Consider the following 16,627-nt stretch of genomic DNA (forward strand, 5'->3'; position numbering starts at 1 on the left):
CCTCTGCCCACTAGCAGGGAATATACCCCACCTGAAGACCACCACCCCTAGAGAGGCAGCTTACTAGGGGAACACCGCAGTATCAACTTCCTCTAAGACTTCAGGCTACTGAAGGGTAAGAGGGGATACACTAGCAATCTTCAGGGACATTATAAGTCAATAGAGGAAATCTGCAACATCTCTGCAGTCCACTGATACCTGAACGACATGAGAAAACAAGGGAAGAAAATGCCTCAAACAAATCTGGATGGTACATCAATAAAATCCAATAACAGCATGGCAGAAGAAAAGTCAGAAAGGGAGTTCAGAATGTACATAATCAACATGATAAGGGAAGCAAACGATGAAATGAAAGAGCAAATGCAGGCAATGAATGAACACACCAATTGACAGTTAAAAGAACAAATACAGGAAGCAAAAGACCATTTCAATAAAGAGTTAGAGATATTGGAAAAAAACCAAACAGAAATCCTTGAAATGAAGGAAACAATAAACCAAATTAAGAACTCCATAGAAAGCACAACCAATAGGATAGAACACCTGGAAGACAGAACCTCAGATATTGAAGACAAAATATTTAACCTCAAAAACAAAGTTGAACAAACAGAGAAGATGGTAAGAAATCATGAACAAAATCTCCAAGAACTATGGGATATCATGAAAAGGCCAAATTTGAGAATTATTGGGATTGAGAAAGGCTTAGAGAAACAAATCAAAGGAATGAACAACCTATTCAATGAGATAATTTCAGAAAATTTCCCAAATCTGAAGAATGAAATGGAAAATCAAGTTCAAGAGGCTTATAGGACTCCAAATACACAAAATTACAACAGACCCACACCAAGGCACATTATAATGAAATACCTAACATACAAAATAAAGACAGAATCTTAAAGGCTGTGAGAGAAAAGAACCAAATTACATTCAGGGGGAAACCAATACGGATATCAGCAGATTTTTCAATCCAGACCTTAAAAGCTAGAAGGGACTGGAATAACATTTTTCAAGCCCTAAATGAAAATGGATGCCAACCAAGAATCTTATACCCAGCAAAACTTACCTTCAGATTTGACGATTAAATAAAATCCTTCCATGATAAACAAAAGCTAAAAGAATATACAAAAAGAAAGCCAGCATTATAGAACATTCTCAGCAAAATATTCCATGAAGAAGAGATGAAAAACAAAGAAGCAAATCAGCAAAGGGAGGAGATATCCTAAAGGAACTCTCAAATAAAGAGGAACCAAGTCATGTCAAAATAAACAAATAAATGAATAAAATGAGTCAAATGATCAGGAATACAAATCATATCTCAATAATAACCCTGAATGTTAATGGCCTGAATTCATCAATCAAAAGACATAGACTGGAAGATTGAATAAAAAAGAAAGATCCAACAATATGTTGCCTGCAAGAGACTCATCTCTTAGAAAGAGATACCAAAGATTAAAGGTGAAAGGATGGGAAAAAACTTACCATGTACATGGACCCAGCAAAAAAGCTGGGGTATCCATCCTCATTTCAGATAAAGTGGACTTCAAGCCAAAGTTAATCAGAAGGAATAAAGAAGGACATTTCATACTGCTTAAGGGAACCATAAATCAGCAAGACATAACAATCATAAATATCTATGCCCCAAACAGTGGCTCACCCATGTATGTCAAACAAATCCTTCTCAATCTCAGAAACCAAATAGACCACAATACAATAATACTAGGTGATTTTAACATGCCTCTCTCACCACTGTACAGATCTTCCAAACAAAAATTGAACAAAGAAACCATAGATCTCAATAACACAATCAATAATTTAGACTTAACAGACATTTATAGAATATACCATCCAACGAAGAGTGAATACACTTTCTTCTCAGCTGCACATGGATCCTTCTCTAAAATAGACCATATATTATGCCACAAAGCTAATGTTAGCAAATACAAGAAGATAGAGACACTTCCTTGTATTTTATCAGATCATAATGGATTGAAGTTACAAATTAATGAAAGAGTAAAAAACAGAAACTACTCCAACACCTGGAGATTAAACAATATGCTACTATATGATGAATGGATAACAGAAGATATTAGGAAGGAAATTAAAAAATTCTTAGAGGTAAACGAGAACAAAGAAACAACATATCAAAATCTCTGGGACACTATGAAAGCAGGTACTTAGAGGAAGATTTATTTCATGGAGCGCATTCAATAAAAGAAGTAAAACTCAAAAAATAAATGACCTAACACTACAGCTCAAAGCCCTAGAAAAAGAAGAACAGACCAACACCAAAAGTAGTAGAAGACAGGAAATAGTTAAACTGAGAGCTGAAATCAACGAAATTGAAACGAAAGAAACAATACAAAAAATTGACAAAATAAATAGTTGGTTCTTCGAAAAAATAAACAAAATTGATAAACCTTTAGCCACACTAACAAAGAGAAGACGAGAGAAAACCCAAATCACTAAAATTCGGAATGAACAAGGAAATATCACAACAGACACGACTGAAATACAAAACATAATTAGAAGCTATTTTGAAAATCTATACTCCAACAAAATAGAAAATTTCGAAGACATCAACAGGTTTCTAGAGACATATGAATTGCCTAAACTGAACGAGGAGGACATACACAATTTAAATAGACCAATTTCAAGTAATGAAATAGAAGAAGTCATCAAAAGCCTTCCAACAAAGAAAAGTCCAGGACCTGATGGTTTCTCAGCCGAGTTCTACAAAACTTTAAAGAAGAAGCTCATTCCAATACTTCTCAAAGTATTCCATGAAAATAGAAGAGGAGGGAACTCTCCCAAACTCATTCTATGAAGCCAATATTACCCTGATACCTAAACCAGACAGAGACACATCGAGGAAAGAAAATTTCAGACCAATATCCTTAATGAACATCGACGCAAAAATTCTCAACAAAATTTTAGCAAATCGCATACAAAAACATATTAAAAAGATAGTGCACCATGATCAAGTGGGTTTCATCCCAGGGATGCAAGGTTGGTTCAACATCAGGAAATCAATAAATGTAATTCACCATATCAACAGACTTAAAGTCAAGAATCACATGATTATTTCAATAGATGCAGAAAAAGCATTTGATAAAATACAGCACCCCTTCATGCTCAAAACACTAGAAAAAATAGGGATAGTGGGAACATTCCTTAACATTGTAAAGGCCATCTATGCTAAGCCCATGGCTAATATCATTCTAAATGGTGAAAAACTGAAAGCATTCCCCCTAAAATCTGGAACAAGGCAGGGATGCCCTCTCTCACCACTCCTATTCAATATCGTCCTTGAAACTCTAGCCAGAGCAATTAGACAGACCAAAGAAATTAAAGGGATACGAATTGGGAAAGAAGAACTCAAACTATCCCTATTTGCTGATGATATGATTATATACTTAGAGGAACCAGGAAATTCCACCAGAAAACTCTTAGAACTCATAAATGAATTTAGTAAATTAGCAGGATATTAGATCAATACTCATAAATCTAATGCATTTTTATACATAAATGAGGAATCTTCAGAAAGAGAAGTTAGGAAAACTACCCCATTCACAATAGCCTCGAAAAAAATAAAATATGTGGGAATCAATCTCACAAAAGAGGTGAAAGACCTCTACAATGAGAACTACAGAACACTAAAGAAAGAAATTAAAGAACACCTTAGAAGATGGAAAGATCTCCCATGTTCCTGGATAGGCAGAATTAATATTGTCAAAATGGCCATACTACCAAAAGTGCTATACAGATTCAATGCAATTCCAATTAAAATCCCAACGATGTACCTTACAGAAGTAGAACAAGCAATCATGAAATTCATCTGGAAGAATAAGAAACCCAGAATTGCTAAAGCAATCCTTCGCAGGAAAAATGAAGCAGGGGGTATTGCAATACCAGAACTTCAACTCTACTACAAAGCAATAGTAACAAAAACGGCATGGTATTGGTACCAAAATAGACAGGTAGATCAATGGTACAGAATAGAGGACACGGACACAAACCCAAATAAATATAATTTTCTCATACTAGACAAAGGGGCCAAAAATATGCAATGGAGAAAAGATAGCCTCTTCAACAAATGGTGCTGGGAAAATTGGAAATCCATATGCAACAAAATGAAACTAAACCCATATCTCTCACCATACACAAAACTAAACTCAAAATGGATTAAGGACCTCAGAATCAGACCAGAGACCCTGCAGATTATAGAAGAAAAAGTAGGTCCAGATCTTCAACATGTCAGCTTAGGACCAGACTTTCTCAACAGGACTCCCATAGCACAAGAAATAAAAGCAAGAATCAACAACTGGGATAGATTCAAACTAAAAAGCTTTCTCTCAGCAAAGGAAACTATCAGCAATGCGAAGAAAGAGCCTACAGAGTGGGAGAAAATCTTTGCCAATCATACTTCAGATAGAGCACTAATCTCCAGATCTATAAAGAACTCAAAAAACTCAACACCAAGACTACAAATAACCCAATCGACAAATGGTCTAAGGAAATGAACAGATACTTCACAGAAGAAAATGTACAAGCAATCAACAGATATATGAAAAAATATTCAACATCTCTAGTAATAAGAGAAATGCAAATCAAAACCACCCTAAGATTCCATCTCACCCCAATCAGAATGGCGATTATCAAGAATACAAGCAACAACAGGTGTTGGCGAGGATGTGGGGAAAAAGGTACACTCATACATTACTGGTGGGGTTGCAAATTAGTGCAGCCACTCTGGAAGGCAGTATGGAGATTCCTTAGAAAACTTGGAATGGAACCACCATTTGACCCAGCCATCCCACTCCTTGGCCTATACCCAAAGGACTTAAAATCACCATACTACAGAGATACAGCCACATCAATGTTCATTGCTGCTCAATTCACCATAGCCAGATTGTGGAACCAACCTAGATGCCCTTCAATTGATGAATGGATAAAGAAACTGTGGCATATATATACAATGGAATATTACTCCTCCATAAAGAGTGATAAAATTATGGCATTTACAGGCAAATGGATGAAACTGGAGAATATCATGCTAAGTGAGATAAGCCAATCTCAAAAAACCAAAGGAAGAATGATATCGCTAATAAGTGGATGATGACACATAATGGGGGGTGGGAGGGGTTAGTGTTAGGGTTAGAGTTAGGGTTAGGGAGGGGGGCAAGAATGGAGGAAGGAAGGACTGTATAGAGGGAAAACAGGGATGGGAGGGGTGGGGGGAAGGGAAAAAATGGCAGAATGAATCAACCAACATCACCCTATGTAAATTTATGATTACACAAATGCTATGCCTTTACTGTATGTACAAACAGAGAAACAACATGTATCCCATTTGTTTACAATAAAAGAAACAAAAATAAACCAAAATGAACAGGAATACAAATCATATCTCAGTAATAACCCTGAATGTTAATGACAAAAATTCATCAATCAAAAGACATAGACTGGCAGATTGAATTTTTTAAAAAGACCCAGAAATATGCTGCCTTCAAGAGATTCACCTCCTAACACATCCAGAAACTGAAGGTGAAAAGATGGGGAAAAACGCTATCACTCTCATGGTCTCTGTAAAAAAAAAAAGCAGGGATTTCCATCCTCCTACCATATAAAGTGACCTTAAAGCCAAAGTTATTCACAAGAGATAAAGAAGGCTATTTCATACTCCTTAAGGGAATCATACATCAACAAGACATAATAATCATAAATATTTATGCCCCAAACAATGGAGCATCTATAAACATCAAACAAATCCTTCTCAAATTCAAGAAGCAAACAGACCACAGCACAGTAATACTGGGTGACTCTAACACACATCTCTCACCACTGGATAGATCTTCCAAACAAAAACTAAACAAAGAAACTATAGAACTCAAAAATACAATCAATAATATAGACTTTACAGACATATATAGAGTATTTCACACATCAACGAGTGAATACTCTTTTCTCAGCAGCACAGGAATCCTTCTCTAAAATAGACCATATGTTAGGATGCAAACGAAGTCTTAGCAAACACAAAAAATAGAGACACTATTGGGCATTCTATCACATCATGCAATCAAATTAGAAATCAATGATAAAATAAAAAATAGAAGCCGTTCCAACACCTAGAGATGAAATAATATGCTATTGAATGACACATGGATAGCAGAAGACATCAGGGAGGAAATAAAAAAAAATTCTTAGAGGTAGATAAGAACACTGATACAGCATATCAAAATCTCTGGGATACTATGAAAGCTGCACTAAGAGGAAAGTTCATTGTATTGAGCTCATTTATTAAAAGAATAAAAAGTCAACAAATAAATGACCTGACAGTATATCTCAAAGCCCTAGATAAAGAAGAACAGATCAACACCAAAAATAGAATAAGAAAGGATATAATTAAAATCAGAGCTGAAATAAATAAAATTGAAACAAAAGAATGAATTCAAAAAATTGACAAAATGAAAAGTTCATTTTTTGAAAAATAAATAAAATTGATAAAACTTTAGTCACACTAATGAAGATAAGGAGAGAGAAAACTCAAATTACTGAAATCCATGATGAAAAAGGAAATATCATGACAGACACTACTGATATATAGAAGATAATTAGAAACTATTTTGAAAATATATAATCCAATAAAATAGAAAATCTCAAAGACATAGACAAATTTCTAGAGACATATGATCTACCCAAACTGAGTCAGGAGGACATACACAATTTAACCAGATCAATTTCAACCAATGAAATAGAGGAATCCATCAAAAACCTACAAACCAAGAAAAGTCCAGGACCAGACAGAGTCTCAGTCAAGTTCCTCAAGACCTTCAAAGAAGAATAGTGATACTCCTCAAATTGTTCCATGAAATAGAAAAGGACAGAACCCTCCCAAACTCATTCTGTGAAGCTAGTATCACTCTAATACCAAAACCAGACAAAGGCACATGGAGGAAAAATTCAGATGAATATCACTGATGAACATATATGCAAAAATTCTTAATAAAATTCTGGCACATCACATACAAAAATGTACTAAAAAGATAGTGCACCTTGATAAAGTGGGGTGAATCCCAGGGATGCAAGGTTGGTTCAACATCCAGAAATTAATAAATGTAGTTCATCACATCAATAGACCTAAAGTTAAGAATCTTATAATCATTTCAATAGATACAGGAAAAGCATTTGACAAAATATGGCACCCTTTTATGTTCAAAGCACTAGAAAAGTGAGGGATGGTAGGAACATACCTCAACATTGTAAAAGCTATCTATGCTAAGCCCAAGGCCAACATCATTCTAAATGGAGAAAAATTGGAAGTATTCCCTCTAAACAATGGAACAAGACAAGGATGACCACTTTAACAACTTCTATTCAACATAGTCCTTGAAACACTAGCCAGAACAATTAGGCAGAGTAAACAAATTAAAGGGATATGAACAGGGAAGAGAAGAACTCAAATTATAACTATTTGTCAAAGACATGATTCTATATTTAGAGGATCCAAAAAATTCCATCAGAAAACTCTAGAACTAATAAAAGAATTCAGCAAAGTAACAGGATATAAATCAACACCCATAAATCAAATGCATTTTCATACATCAGTGATGAATCCTCTGAAAGAGAAATTAGGAAAACTACCCCATTCACAATAACCTCAAAAAAAATATTTGGGAATTAATCTAACAAAAGAAATGAAAGACCTTGTTATGGTTTGGATGTGAGGTGTCCCCCAAAAGCTCACATGTGAGACAATGCAGGAAGGTTCAGAGGAGAAATGATTGGGTTGTAAGAGTCTTAAACCAATCAGTGAATTATCCCTGATGGGATTAATTGAAGTGGTAGGGCGTGGCTGGAGGAGATTGGAATTGGGGTGTGCTATGGGGTATATTTTATATCTGCAGAGTGGAGACTGTCTCTCTGCTTCTTGATGATGCAAGCTGCTTCCCTCTGCCATGCTCTTCTGCCATGACGTCCTGCCTCACCTCCAGCCCCGAGGAATGGAACCAGCATTCTATGGGCTAAGACCTCTGAAACCGTGAGCCCTCAAATAAAGCTTTTCCTTCTCTATAATTGTGCTGGTCAGATACTTTACTCATGGTAGCAAAAAAGTTGACTAAAATAGACCTCTACAATGAAAACTACAAAATACTACAGAAATTAAAGAAAACCTTAGAAGATGGAAAGGCTTCCCACGTTCTTGGATAGGCAGAATATTGTCAAAATGGCTATACTACCAAAAGTGTTATACAGATTTAATGCAATTCCAATTAATCCCAATGACATTCCTCAAAAACATTGAAAAAGCATTCAGGCAATTCATTTGGAAAATTTAGAGACCCAGAATAGCAGAAGCAATCCTTAGCAAGACGAGTGAATCAGGAAGCATCGCACTACCAACCTTAAACTACACTACAGAACAATAGTAACAATAGCAGCATGGTATTGGCACCAGAACAGACTTGTAGACCAATGGTACAGAGCAGAAGCTGTGGCAGGGACCGTTTCCGCCATGCTGCTTGACAAGGTCGGAGCATGGGGAAGGGCTTGGCAAGACCACCATTCCAGGAAACTGCCGCTGCCACCTCTCCTAGGAATTGTGTGTTGTCCTGTAATTATCATACTTACAACTATGCAACTGCAGATCATATTCCCTGGATTGTTGTGATAAGAATTTCACTTCAATGAGTCTGCGGAGTTTGGGGGAGGATGAGAAATGCTTTAAAAAATGTACCAATATCACACATGATAAATCTGAAAGTACAGAGTTTGAGGAGTTCTTTGGAAAAATACAGTTATAGGAACTGCTTGCTCCTATGCTGACCACACCTGCCCCAGTAAAACAGCCTGACAAACAGAACAGGAGACTTGTTGTCCCCACAGTACTAGGACCGCCCTACTTAACTTACAAGATTAGGGGATGTCTGTGGTATTCATGTAGAGGGAAACAAGCAAGTAAGTATAAGGACCCACCTCCCACAGATCCACCTCTTCCCTATACGGGAGTGTACAATGAAAATGGTGAATGAATAATTAATACTAATGGTAAATGGACAAATATCCAATATTTGTCCTTCCTTCAAAGACTTGGACATCAAGGGCCACCCAGGAAATGTAGTACTAAAGAACAAAGAAACAGCATATGCAGACAATGAAAAAAATATTATTTTAAGATGAAATGCCCTCATTGCATGTTAACTGGTCATGAGTAGTTTATGCTGGCTTAGGTCTCACATGTGCATTACAATAGCTAGAGAATAAATCAATAGTATAAAGAATATTAGGATAAAAGTTAAGCACTCACACTGATTGGCAGTAAATAACCTAACTTAGTTTTAACTGATCTTGTTTAGGTAATAGAGTAGACCTTTAAGGTCAAATCAAAAATAGAATAATATGAGCTAAAGATTAAGTACATGTTTTGCTTAGCAGTTCGCGTAAAATTAGCTTAAAACAAAATAGAGCCTTAAACTGACAATAAGTCTGACACCAAAGGGTAAACAAAGGTCAGTAGGATAAAAAGAGGAAAATATCTTTCACTGTAATATGCTTATATGAGTAGTTTTAAGTATATATAGAAAGTTGACCATAATGTACCCAATATGTGTTGGAGACACCTGCTGGAAAGTGTGGTTAATGACAAATCTTGTGGTAATTTCTCTATAGCTTGTATCTTGTTTAATCCTGCTTTTCTTAGTACTATAAAAGAAGAGCAAAAAAACATCTGAGCAACACTTGCTTCAAGTTGCTCCAGGGGTTCGTGTCGTTCCTCTGCGCTGACTGCACCCATCCTTCGGGGACACTGCAAGTTGCTGGGGTTGGCTTCCGGGAAGAAGACACATAGACAAACTCACAGAAACACAATCTCACAGTACGTAAAGGTGCCAAAACATACATTGAAGAAGATAGTCTCTTCGACAAATGGTGCTGGAAAACTGGAAATCCATATGTAGCAAAATGAAATTAAACCCCTATCTCTCACCCTGCACAAAACTCAACTAAGTAGATCAAGGACCTAGGAATTAGACCAGAGACCCTGCACCTAATAGAAGAAACAGCAGGTGCAAATCTTCACCATGTCCACTTAGGATCTGACTCCCTTAACAAAACTCCTAAATCTCAAGAAGTAAATCAAGAATCAATAAGTGGGATGAATTCCAACTAAAAAGTTTCTCAGCAAAGGAAACAATCAATAATTATGAAGAGAGAGCCTACATAACGGGAGAAAATCTTTACCACTCACACATCAGATAGAGCACTAATCTCCAGGATATATAAAGAACTCAAAAAAGTAACACCAAAAAACAAATAACCCAATGAATAAATGTGCAAAGAAACTGAGCAGACATTTCAAAGAAGAAGAAATACAATGATCAATAAATATATGAAAAAAAGTTCAACATCTCTAGAAATCAGAGAAATGCAAATGAAAACTACTTTGAGATTTCATCTCTCTCCAAAGAGAATGACAATTATCAAGAATATAAGCAATAATAAGTGTTGGTGAGGATGTGGGGGAAAAGGTACACTCACACCTTGCTGGTAAGACTGCAAATTGGTTCAACCACTCTGAAAAGCAGTATGGAGATTTCTCAGAAAACTTGGAATGGAACCACCATTTGACCTAGCTATCCCACTCCTCAGTTTATACCCAAAGGACTTAAAATTTCATATTACAGTGACACAGGCACATCAATGTTTATAGCAGCTCAATTTACACTAATGTGTGGAACCAACCCGGATGTCCTTCAATAGATGAATGGATAAAGAAACTGTTGTATATATACACAATGGAATATTACTCAGCCTTAAAGAATAATGAGATTTGGCAATTGCCAGTAAATGGATAGAGTTGGAGAATATCACACTAAATAAAGTAAACGAGTCCCCAAAAACCAAAAACCAATGTCTTCTCTGATATGTGGACTTTCATCCATAATGCAGGGGAGGATGTGCAAAGAAGAATGGGGGAACTTTGCATTGTGCAGAGGGGAATGGGGGAACAGGAGGGGTATGGAGGTGGGAAAGATGAGGAAATGAGAAGGACATCATTACCCTATGTACATATATGATTGCATGAATGGTGTGACTCTGCATCTTGTACAATCACAGAAATGAAAAGCTGTACTCTATTTGTATAAAATGAGTCAAAATGCATCCCGTTTTCATTTATAACTAATTAGTACCGAAAAAAAAGACTCTGTCTAGAAAAAAATCTGATGAAGAATCGCTACTATCTGAAATAGCCAAATCAATTTTTTTTTTTTTTGTGGTGCTGGGAATTTGAACCCAGGGCCTTGTGCTTGCAAGGCAAGCACTCTACCAACTGAGTTATATCCCCAGCCCCCAAATCAATGTTTATAGCACCACAAGTCACCATAGCCAAGCTGTGGAACCAACCTGGGTGCCCTTCAATAGATGAATCGATAAATAAAATGTGGTGTACCGACACAATGAAGTATTACTCAGCTATAAAAAAGTATGAAATGATGGCATTTGCAGATCAATGCAAACTAACTGGAGATTATCATGCTAAGTGAAATAAGCCAGAACCAAAAAGTTAAATGTTTTATCTGATAAGCCAAAGCTAGTCCAAAGTAAGGAAGGGAAATTTTAAACAAAGAGGGGGGATTTCATTCAAACAGTATAAAGATCAATGAAGGAGAAGAAGGGAATTGAGTGTGTAGGGGAACAGGGTAAGGGAAGAACAGCTGAAGAAATCTGACCTATATTTCCTATGTACTTATGCAAATATACCACAGTGAATCTCAAACTATGCATATCCACAAGACAACAATACTAAAACGAAACTGTAAGTAAATGGCAGAAAAAACAGTAGAGTAGAGGAGAGGGAACAAAGACAGGGAGGAGAAGAGAAAGGGCAAACAGAGGGAATTTAATTACAGCTAATCATATTCCATGCTTTAATTCTGTGTCAACATGAATTCTAATGTTATGTATAACTGAAAATAACCAATTAAAATTCACGAGAAAGAGGGAAGAGACTTCTTTTGTTTTTCGTTAAAAAATGCTGTCTTCACTGAACATTCTCTTAAAATAAAACAATCAAAATAATTCACCAGTATTACTCCCCCATTGCTATACATCCATCTGCCATAGCACATCCAAGTAGATTCAACACAATTCTAAGGACAAAAGCAATTCAAATTTAGCATACATAACAAACAACTGTATTCAGAGAATTCAGTACCTGAAACAAGGCACCAGACTCCAAATGTCCAACACAAAATCAGACATAGAAATAAAAACAGCACATGAACATTGCTTGTTTTGTTTCTAACCTGTAAGGAACCGTATTTTTTAATTTGTTATATTTACTCTTTAGATACCCATAGCAGTAGAGTATATTTTCACATAATTACACATACATGGACGATAGAAAGAAACAATATATGAGGAGGTTTTTCAGATATCAATTTCATGAGCTTTATGTTTATATTGTACTCTTGATTTTCATCATATCTTGCTAATGTGCCTATTTACTAACTTTATTTTGCTGAAAATACATACTCAGTATTCTTCCTATCAAAAAATAAGAATCTGAATGGAACAGTTAATATGTGTTATGGTTTGCATATGAGGTGTCCCCAACAAGTTCCTAAATAAATGCAAAAATGTACAAAGATAAAATAATTAGTTCATAAGAGTGCAAAAATATCAGATCATCTTAACTGGAATGGATTAACTAGGTGGATTGGATTTCCTTTGAGAAAGTAGGTCACTGGAGGCATGCCTGTTTATATTTCATTCTCACTATCTACATATATATCTCCATCCTATTTGCCATGAGGTCAGCAACTTTTCCCCACCACACAGTTCTGCCAGGATACTGCTTTATGCCTCAGACCCACAGCAATGGAATCAACCAACCATGGACTGAACCAATGAAATGGTGATCCAATAAATAGGCTATCCTCTAACTGTCCTTGATGGTATGTTGGTCAGAGTAACCAAAAGCTGACTAACACAACATTCTCATGGCCTCACCTCCTACTATTTTCTGCTTTCTTACATGTTCTCAAGAAGTGGGATTATGTTACTTTGGCATATTTATTTCAGTGTGAAAGAAAATAAGATTGACAATGTGAAGCCCAAAGTAAATCAAGGTCATCATTTCTCCATTGTTGTTGCTAGCATTGTACATGTTACTGCTGTTTAATGTTGAAAAAAAAAACATGATTTCTGAAAGATGGCTAATTAAAATTAGTTTAGGGTGCTCTCATCAGTACCATACTCTCCAGAGGCACTTTAATTCTGCTCTCCAACAAGAATCCCCTGTGTCTATTTGGAGGAGGAAAAAAGCACATAACACTAGTTCGGTGATTTAAGAAAGAGTATTTGTAAAACCAAGTTTTCTAACTGAAGGTAAACAAAATAAAAAAAAAAATACGACCAATCTTTCTTTAAATAATACTTGGTAAGAGCCAAGTAAAATGCATTTCAGGTTTCCTACCATCTAGGGTCAGGACTTTGTTCTTGTTAAAGAAATTTTAGGAAACAAGATACCAAATACTTGGTCTTGGATCATACAACCTGGGATAGTCCTTCACTATTAATCATCGCAACATTTTTTTTTTCATATGCCATGCAGTTCACCTCTTCTCCATGGCTATCGAACCTTGATTCTTATTCACAATAGGAGCCCTCTCTGGGTTAGGAACCAAGCTTCACAAGCAAGACATACTCCTTTATCACCTACATCTCAGTAAGTATTGCCCCCAAAATACTGAAAGAATTCCAATTTTTCCTCTCTCTCTCTCTCTCTCTCTCTCTCCCCCTTGCTATCCCTTTTTTCCCTTCCTCCCTCTTTCTTTCTTTCTAATAGTTTTTCCACATTCCAAGAAAGCATGATCTCTGACTCTGAAATCCTGCCCTGTAACCATTTCTGAAGTGTCAGTCTTTCTACCACCATCTCCAGTTCCACAGCTCAGAGGCCTACTCCTAAATAATAAGTGGGTACCAGAGACACTTTTACTCAGTGACAATTTTGCAATGCTACCTGAGTTCCAGACGTTCAGACGGAGCACAGATTGACTATTGTGGACTGCCCTTGGAGCTTCTGCCACTGCTCAGGACACCAGATTTCTCATCAGGTCACAAACTCTTTCCCAGACCATAAATAGCAGGAAGTCTTGGATACTTTGCCTAGGTCTGGTTGTAGGACCTTCTCCCCATGCTTGAGGCCATGTCCCCATCCCCTTAGGGCCTCTCTGCTGTTAGCCTCTCTGCTTTTCTAATGGAGTCATTCCTACAGCAAGTTCACTGTATAGGACAAAGGCCATCAGCCCAAATTCCACCAATATGCTGTATTAGTTTGTCATTATGCAAGAAAATCAGAGGTAGGCACAGGTTGAGAAATGTATGAAAAGTTCTGAAAGTGAAGCATCAAACATTGTCACTCAAAGAAAAGCAACCTTGGATTTGGGTTTCAGCAGTTCAACTGCATTCATGTGAATGTAAGTGCATTTTTTTTATTTCTCCCTTCATTTATTTTTTTATCCTTTCTAATCATTGTATATCCTATATCACCTAACTTTTGACCTCAGAAATTCATCTGTATCATGATAAATTATTATTCATGTCAAGAAAGAAAAACGTGAAGACTCTGGAAAATTCTGAGTTTGTTTCTTTAGAATTATATAAGCAATGTTTTTCATGGTCCTGATCCATTTGTGAAATTATTAATTCTTTATACCGGTAAGAGTGATACTGAATATCATGGAAATTTCAGAAAGACACTTCAAAATGTTTCTTGTTCAAAAATTCAGAACATGTGCTCATTGAAATAGCGTTTTAACAACAGAAGAGTATTTTACATTTTAAGATTTTTCTACTTAGTTTTTACACACACACATGTTCAGATATTTAACAGAATGTAGGACACATTTTAAGAGTATAATTTTCTTATGCAGATGCACTTATTAAACCTATCAAGAGAACAACTTTATATTAAATGACTTGGGATGTATATGACAGATAATAGACATAGATTAATTATTTTATGGTTAATGCATATTTTATGAATGTAGTACATCTTGATGGTTATTTTATGGTTCCTTTTCAGATCTTTTATGTTTCCTAACTCAGGACATGTGATGAAGAGGAAGTCCAACTCTCATAAACCATTGTTTCTTATTTTCATTTTTAGACCTGGAAGAAGTGAACAATAAGAAATGAAAAATCAAACATCTGCAACTGAGTTCATTCTGCTGGGATTAACAGATGACTCAATGTTAAATATTTTCATTTTCCTTTTTCTATTTTTCACCTACATACTGAGCATTACTGGAAACTTAACAATTATCACCCTCACTCTGATAGACTTGCACCTAAAAACACCCATGTATTTCTTCCTTAGGAATTTCTCTTTCCTAGAAATCTCATTCACAACAGTGTCTATTCCTAGATACCTGGTCAGCATCATAACAGGGGATAAGACCATTTCCTATAATTCTTGCATGGCCCAGGTATTTTTCTTCATACTGCTGGGTGCAACAGAATTTTTCCTTTTGACTGCCATGTCCTATGACCGCTATGTGGCCATCTGTAAGCCACTGCACTACACAACAATCATGAGCACCAGGATCTGTTCTCTGCTTGTCATTGGTTCTTGGCTGACTGGCTTTCTCATCATCTTTCCACCTGTGATCATGGGACTTCAACTGGATTTCTGTGACTCCAACATCGTTGACCACTTCACCTGCGACTCCTCTCCTTTGCTCCTGATCTCCTGCACAGACACATACTTCCTGGAGCTCTTAGGATTTTTTCTGGCAGTGTTAACTCTCTTTGCAACCTTAACCTTAGTGATTCTTTCCTATGTGTTCATCATTAGGACAATTCTGAGAATCCCCTCTGCTGAGCAAAGGAAAAAGGCCTTTTCCACCTGCTCCTCACACATGATTGTTGTCTCCATTTCTTATGGAAGCTGCATTTTCATGTATGTCAAAACTTCAGCAAAAGAAGGAGAAGCATTGACCAAGGGTATAGCAGTGCTCAATACCTCTGTGGCCCCAATGCTAAATCCTTTTATTTACTCCTTAAGGAACCAGCAGGTAAAACAATCTTTTAAGAACTTGGTCAAGAGATGCTTGTCAAGTAAAGTTTAATGCTAAAAAATTCATTGCCTGAATATAAATAGAAGCTCATAGCTAATGCAGTATTGGCATTCTTCCATTTGTCCATTCACTACCAAAATCATTGTTTTCCAGAATGTTTTGTTCCTCATCTTTCCCATTGGATCTTCCTTGGCACAGTTTTCATTTTACATTTATCTGTGCTGAAAATTTCCTAAGCATGTTTTAATGTCACCACAGTTAGAATGAGAGAATGACATTGAACACAAATGCCAGAATTTTGGTTTATGGGTCATTGAAGAACTTTCCATGAGAGCACCAAGCCAATGTGAAATAAATATTATCATCAAGAAACCTTGAAATTTATTTTTTCAAGTGTATCAGCAGAGTATTTAAGTAAGCATTTTTTGAGGTAATATCTTCTTGTGGTTTTCTATTCCTTCTTGTGTCTTCTTTTTGTTTGCATCATAAATATTGTTCCTATGATATTGATGCATAGGTGTTATATCATCATTGTGAATTCCATTTTACTT

At 36.2% G+C, this 16,627-nt stretch overlaps 1 protein-coding gene across 1 annotated transcript; it reads left to right on the plus strand.

Annotated features, from left to right (window-relative positions):
* The first annotated feature begins 15,191 nt into the window (after positions 1-15,191).
* Positions 15,192-16,127, plus strand: LOC124982616 (olfactory receptor 6C76-like). The gene has a single exon (XM_047549559.1). The coding sequence runs from the start codon at positions 15,192-15,194 to the stop codon at positions 16,125-16,127; it is 936 nt and encodes a 311-aa protein (XP_047405515.1).
* The last annotated feature ends 500 nt before the right edge of the window (positions 16,128-16,627 follow it).

Source organism: Sciurus carolinensis, chromosome 4, assembly GCF_902686445.1.
Source record: "Sciurus carolinensis chromosome 4, mSciCar1.2, whole genome shotgun sequence".
Classification (NCBI taxonomy): domain Eukaryota; kingdom Metazoa; phylum Chordata; class Mammalia; order Rodentia; family Sciuridae; genus Sciurus; species Sciurus carolinensis.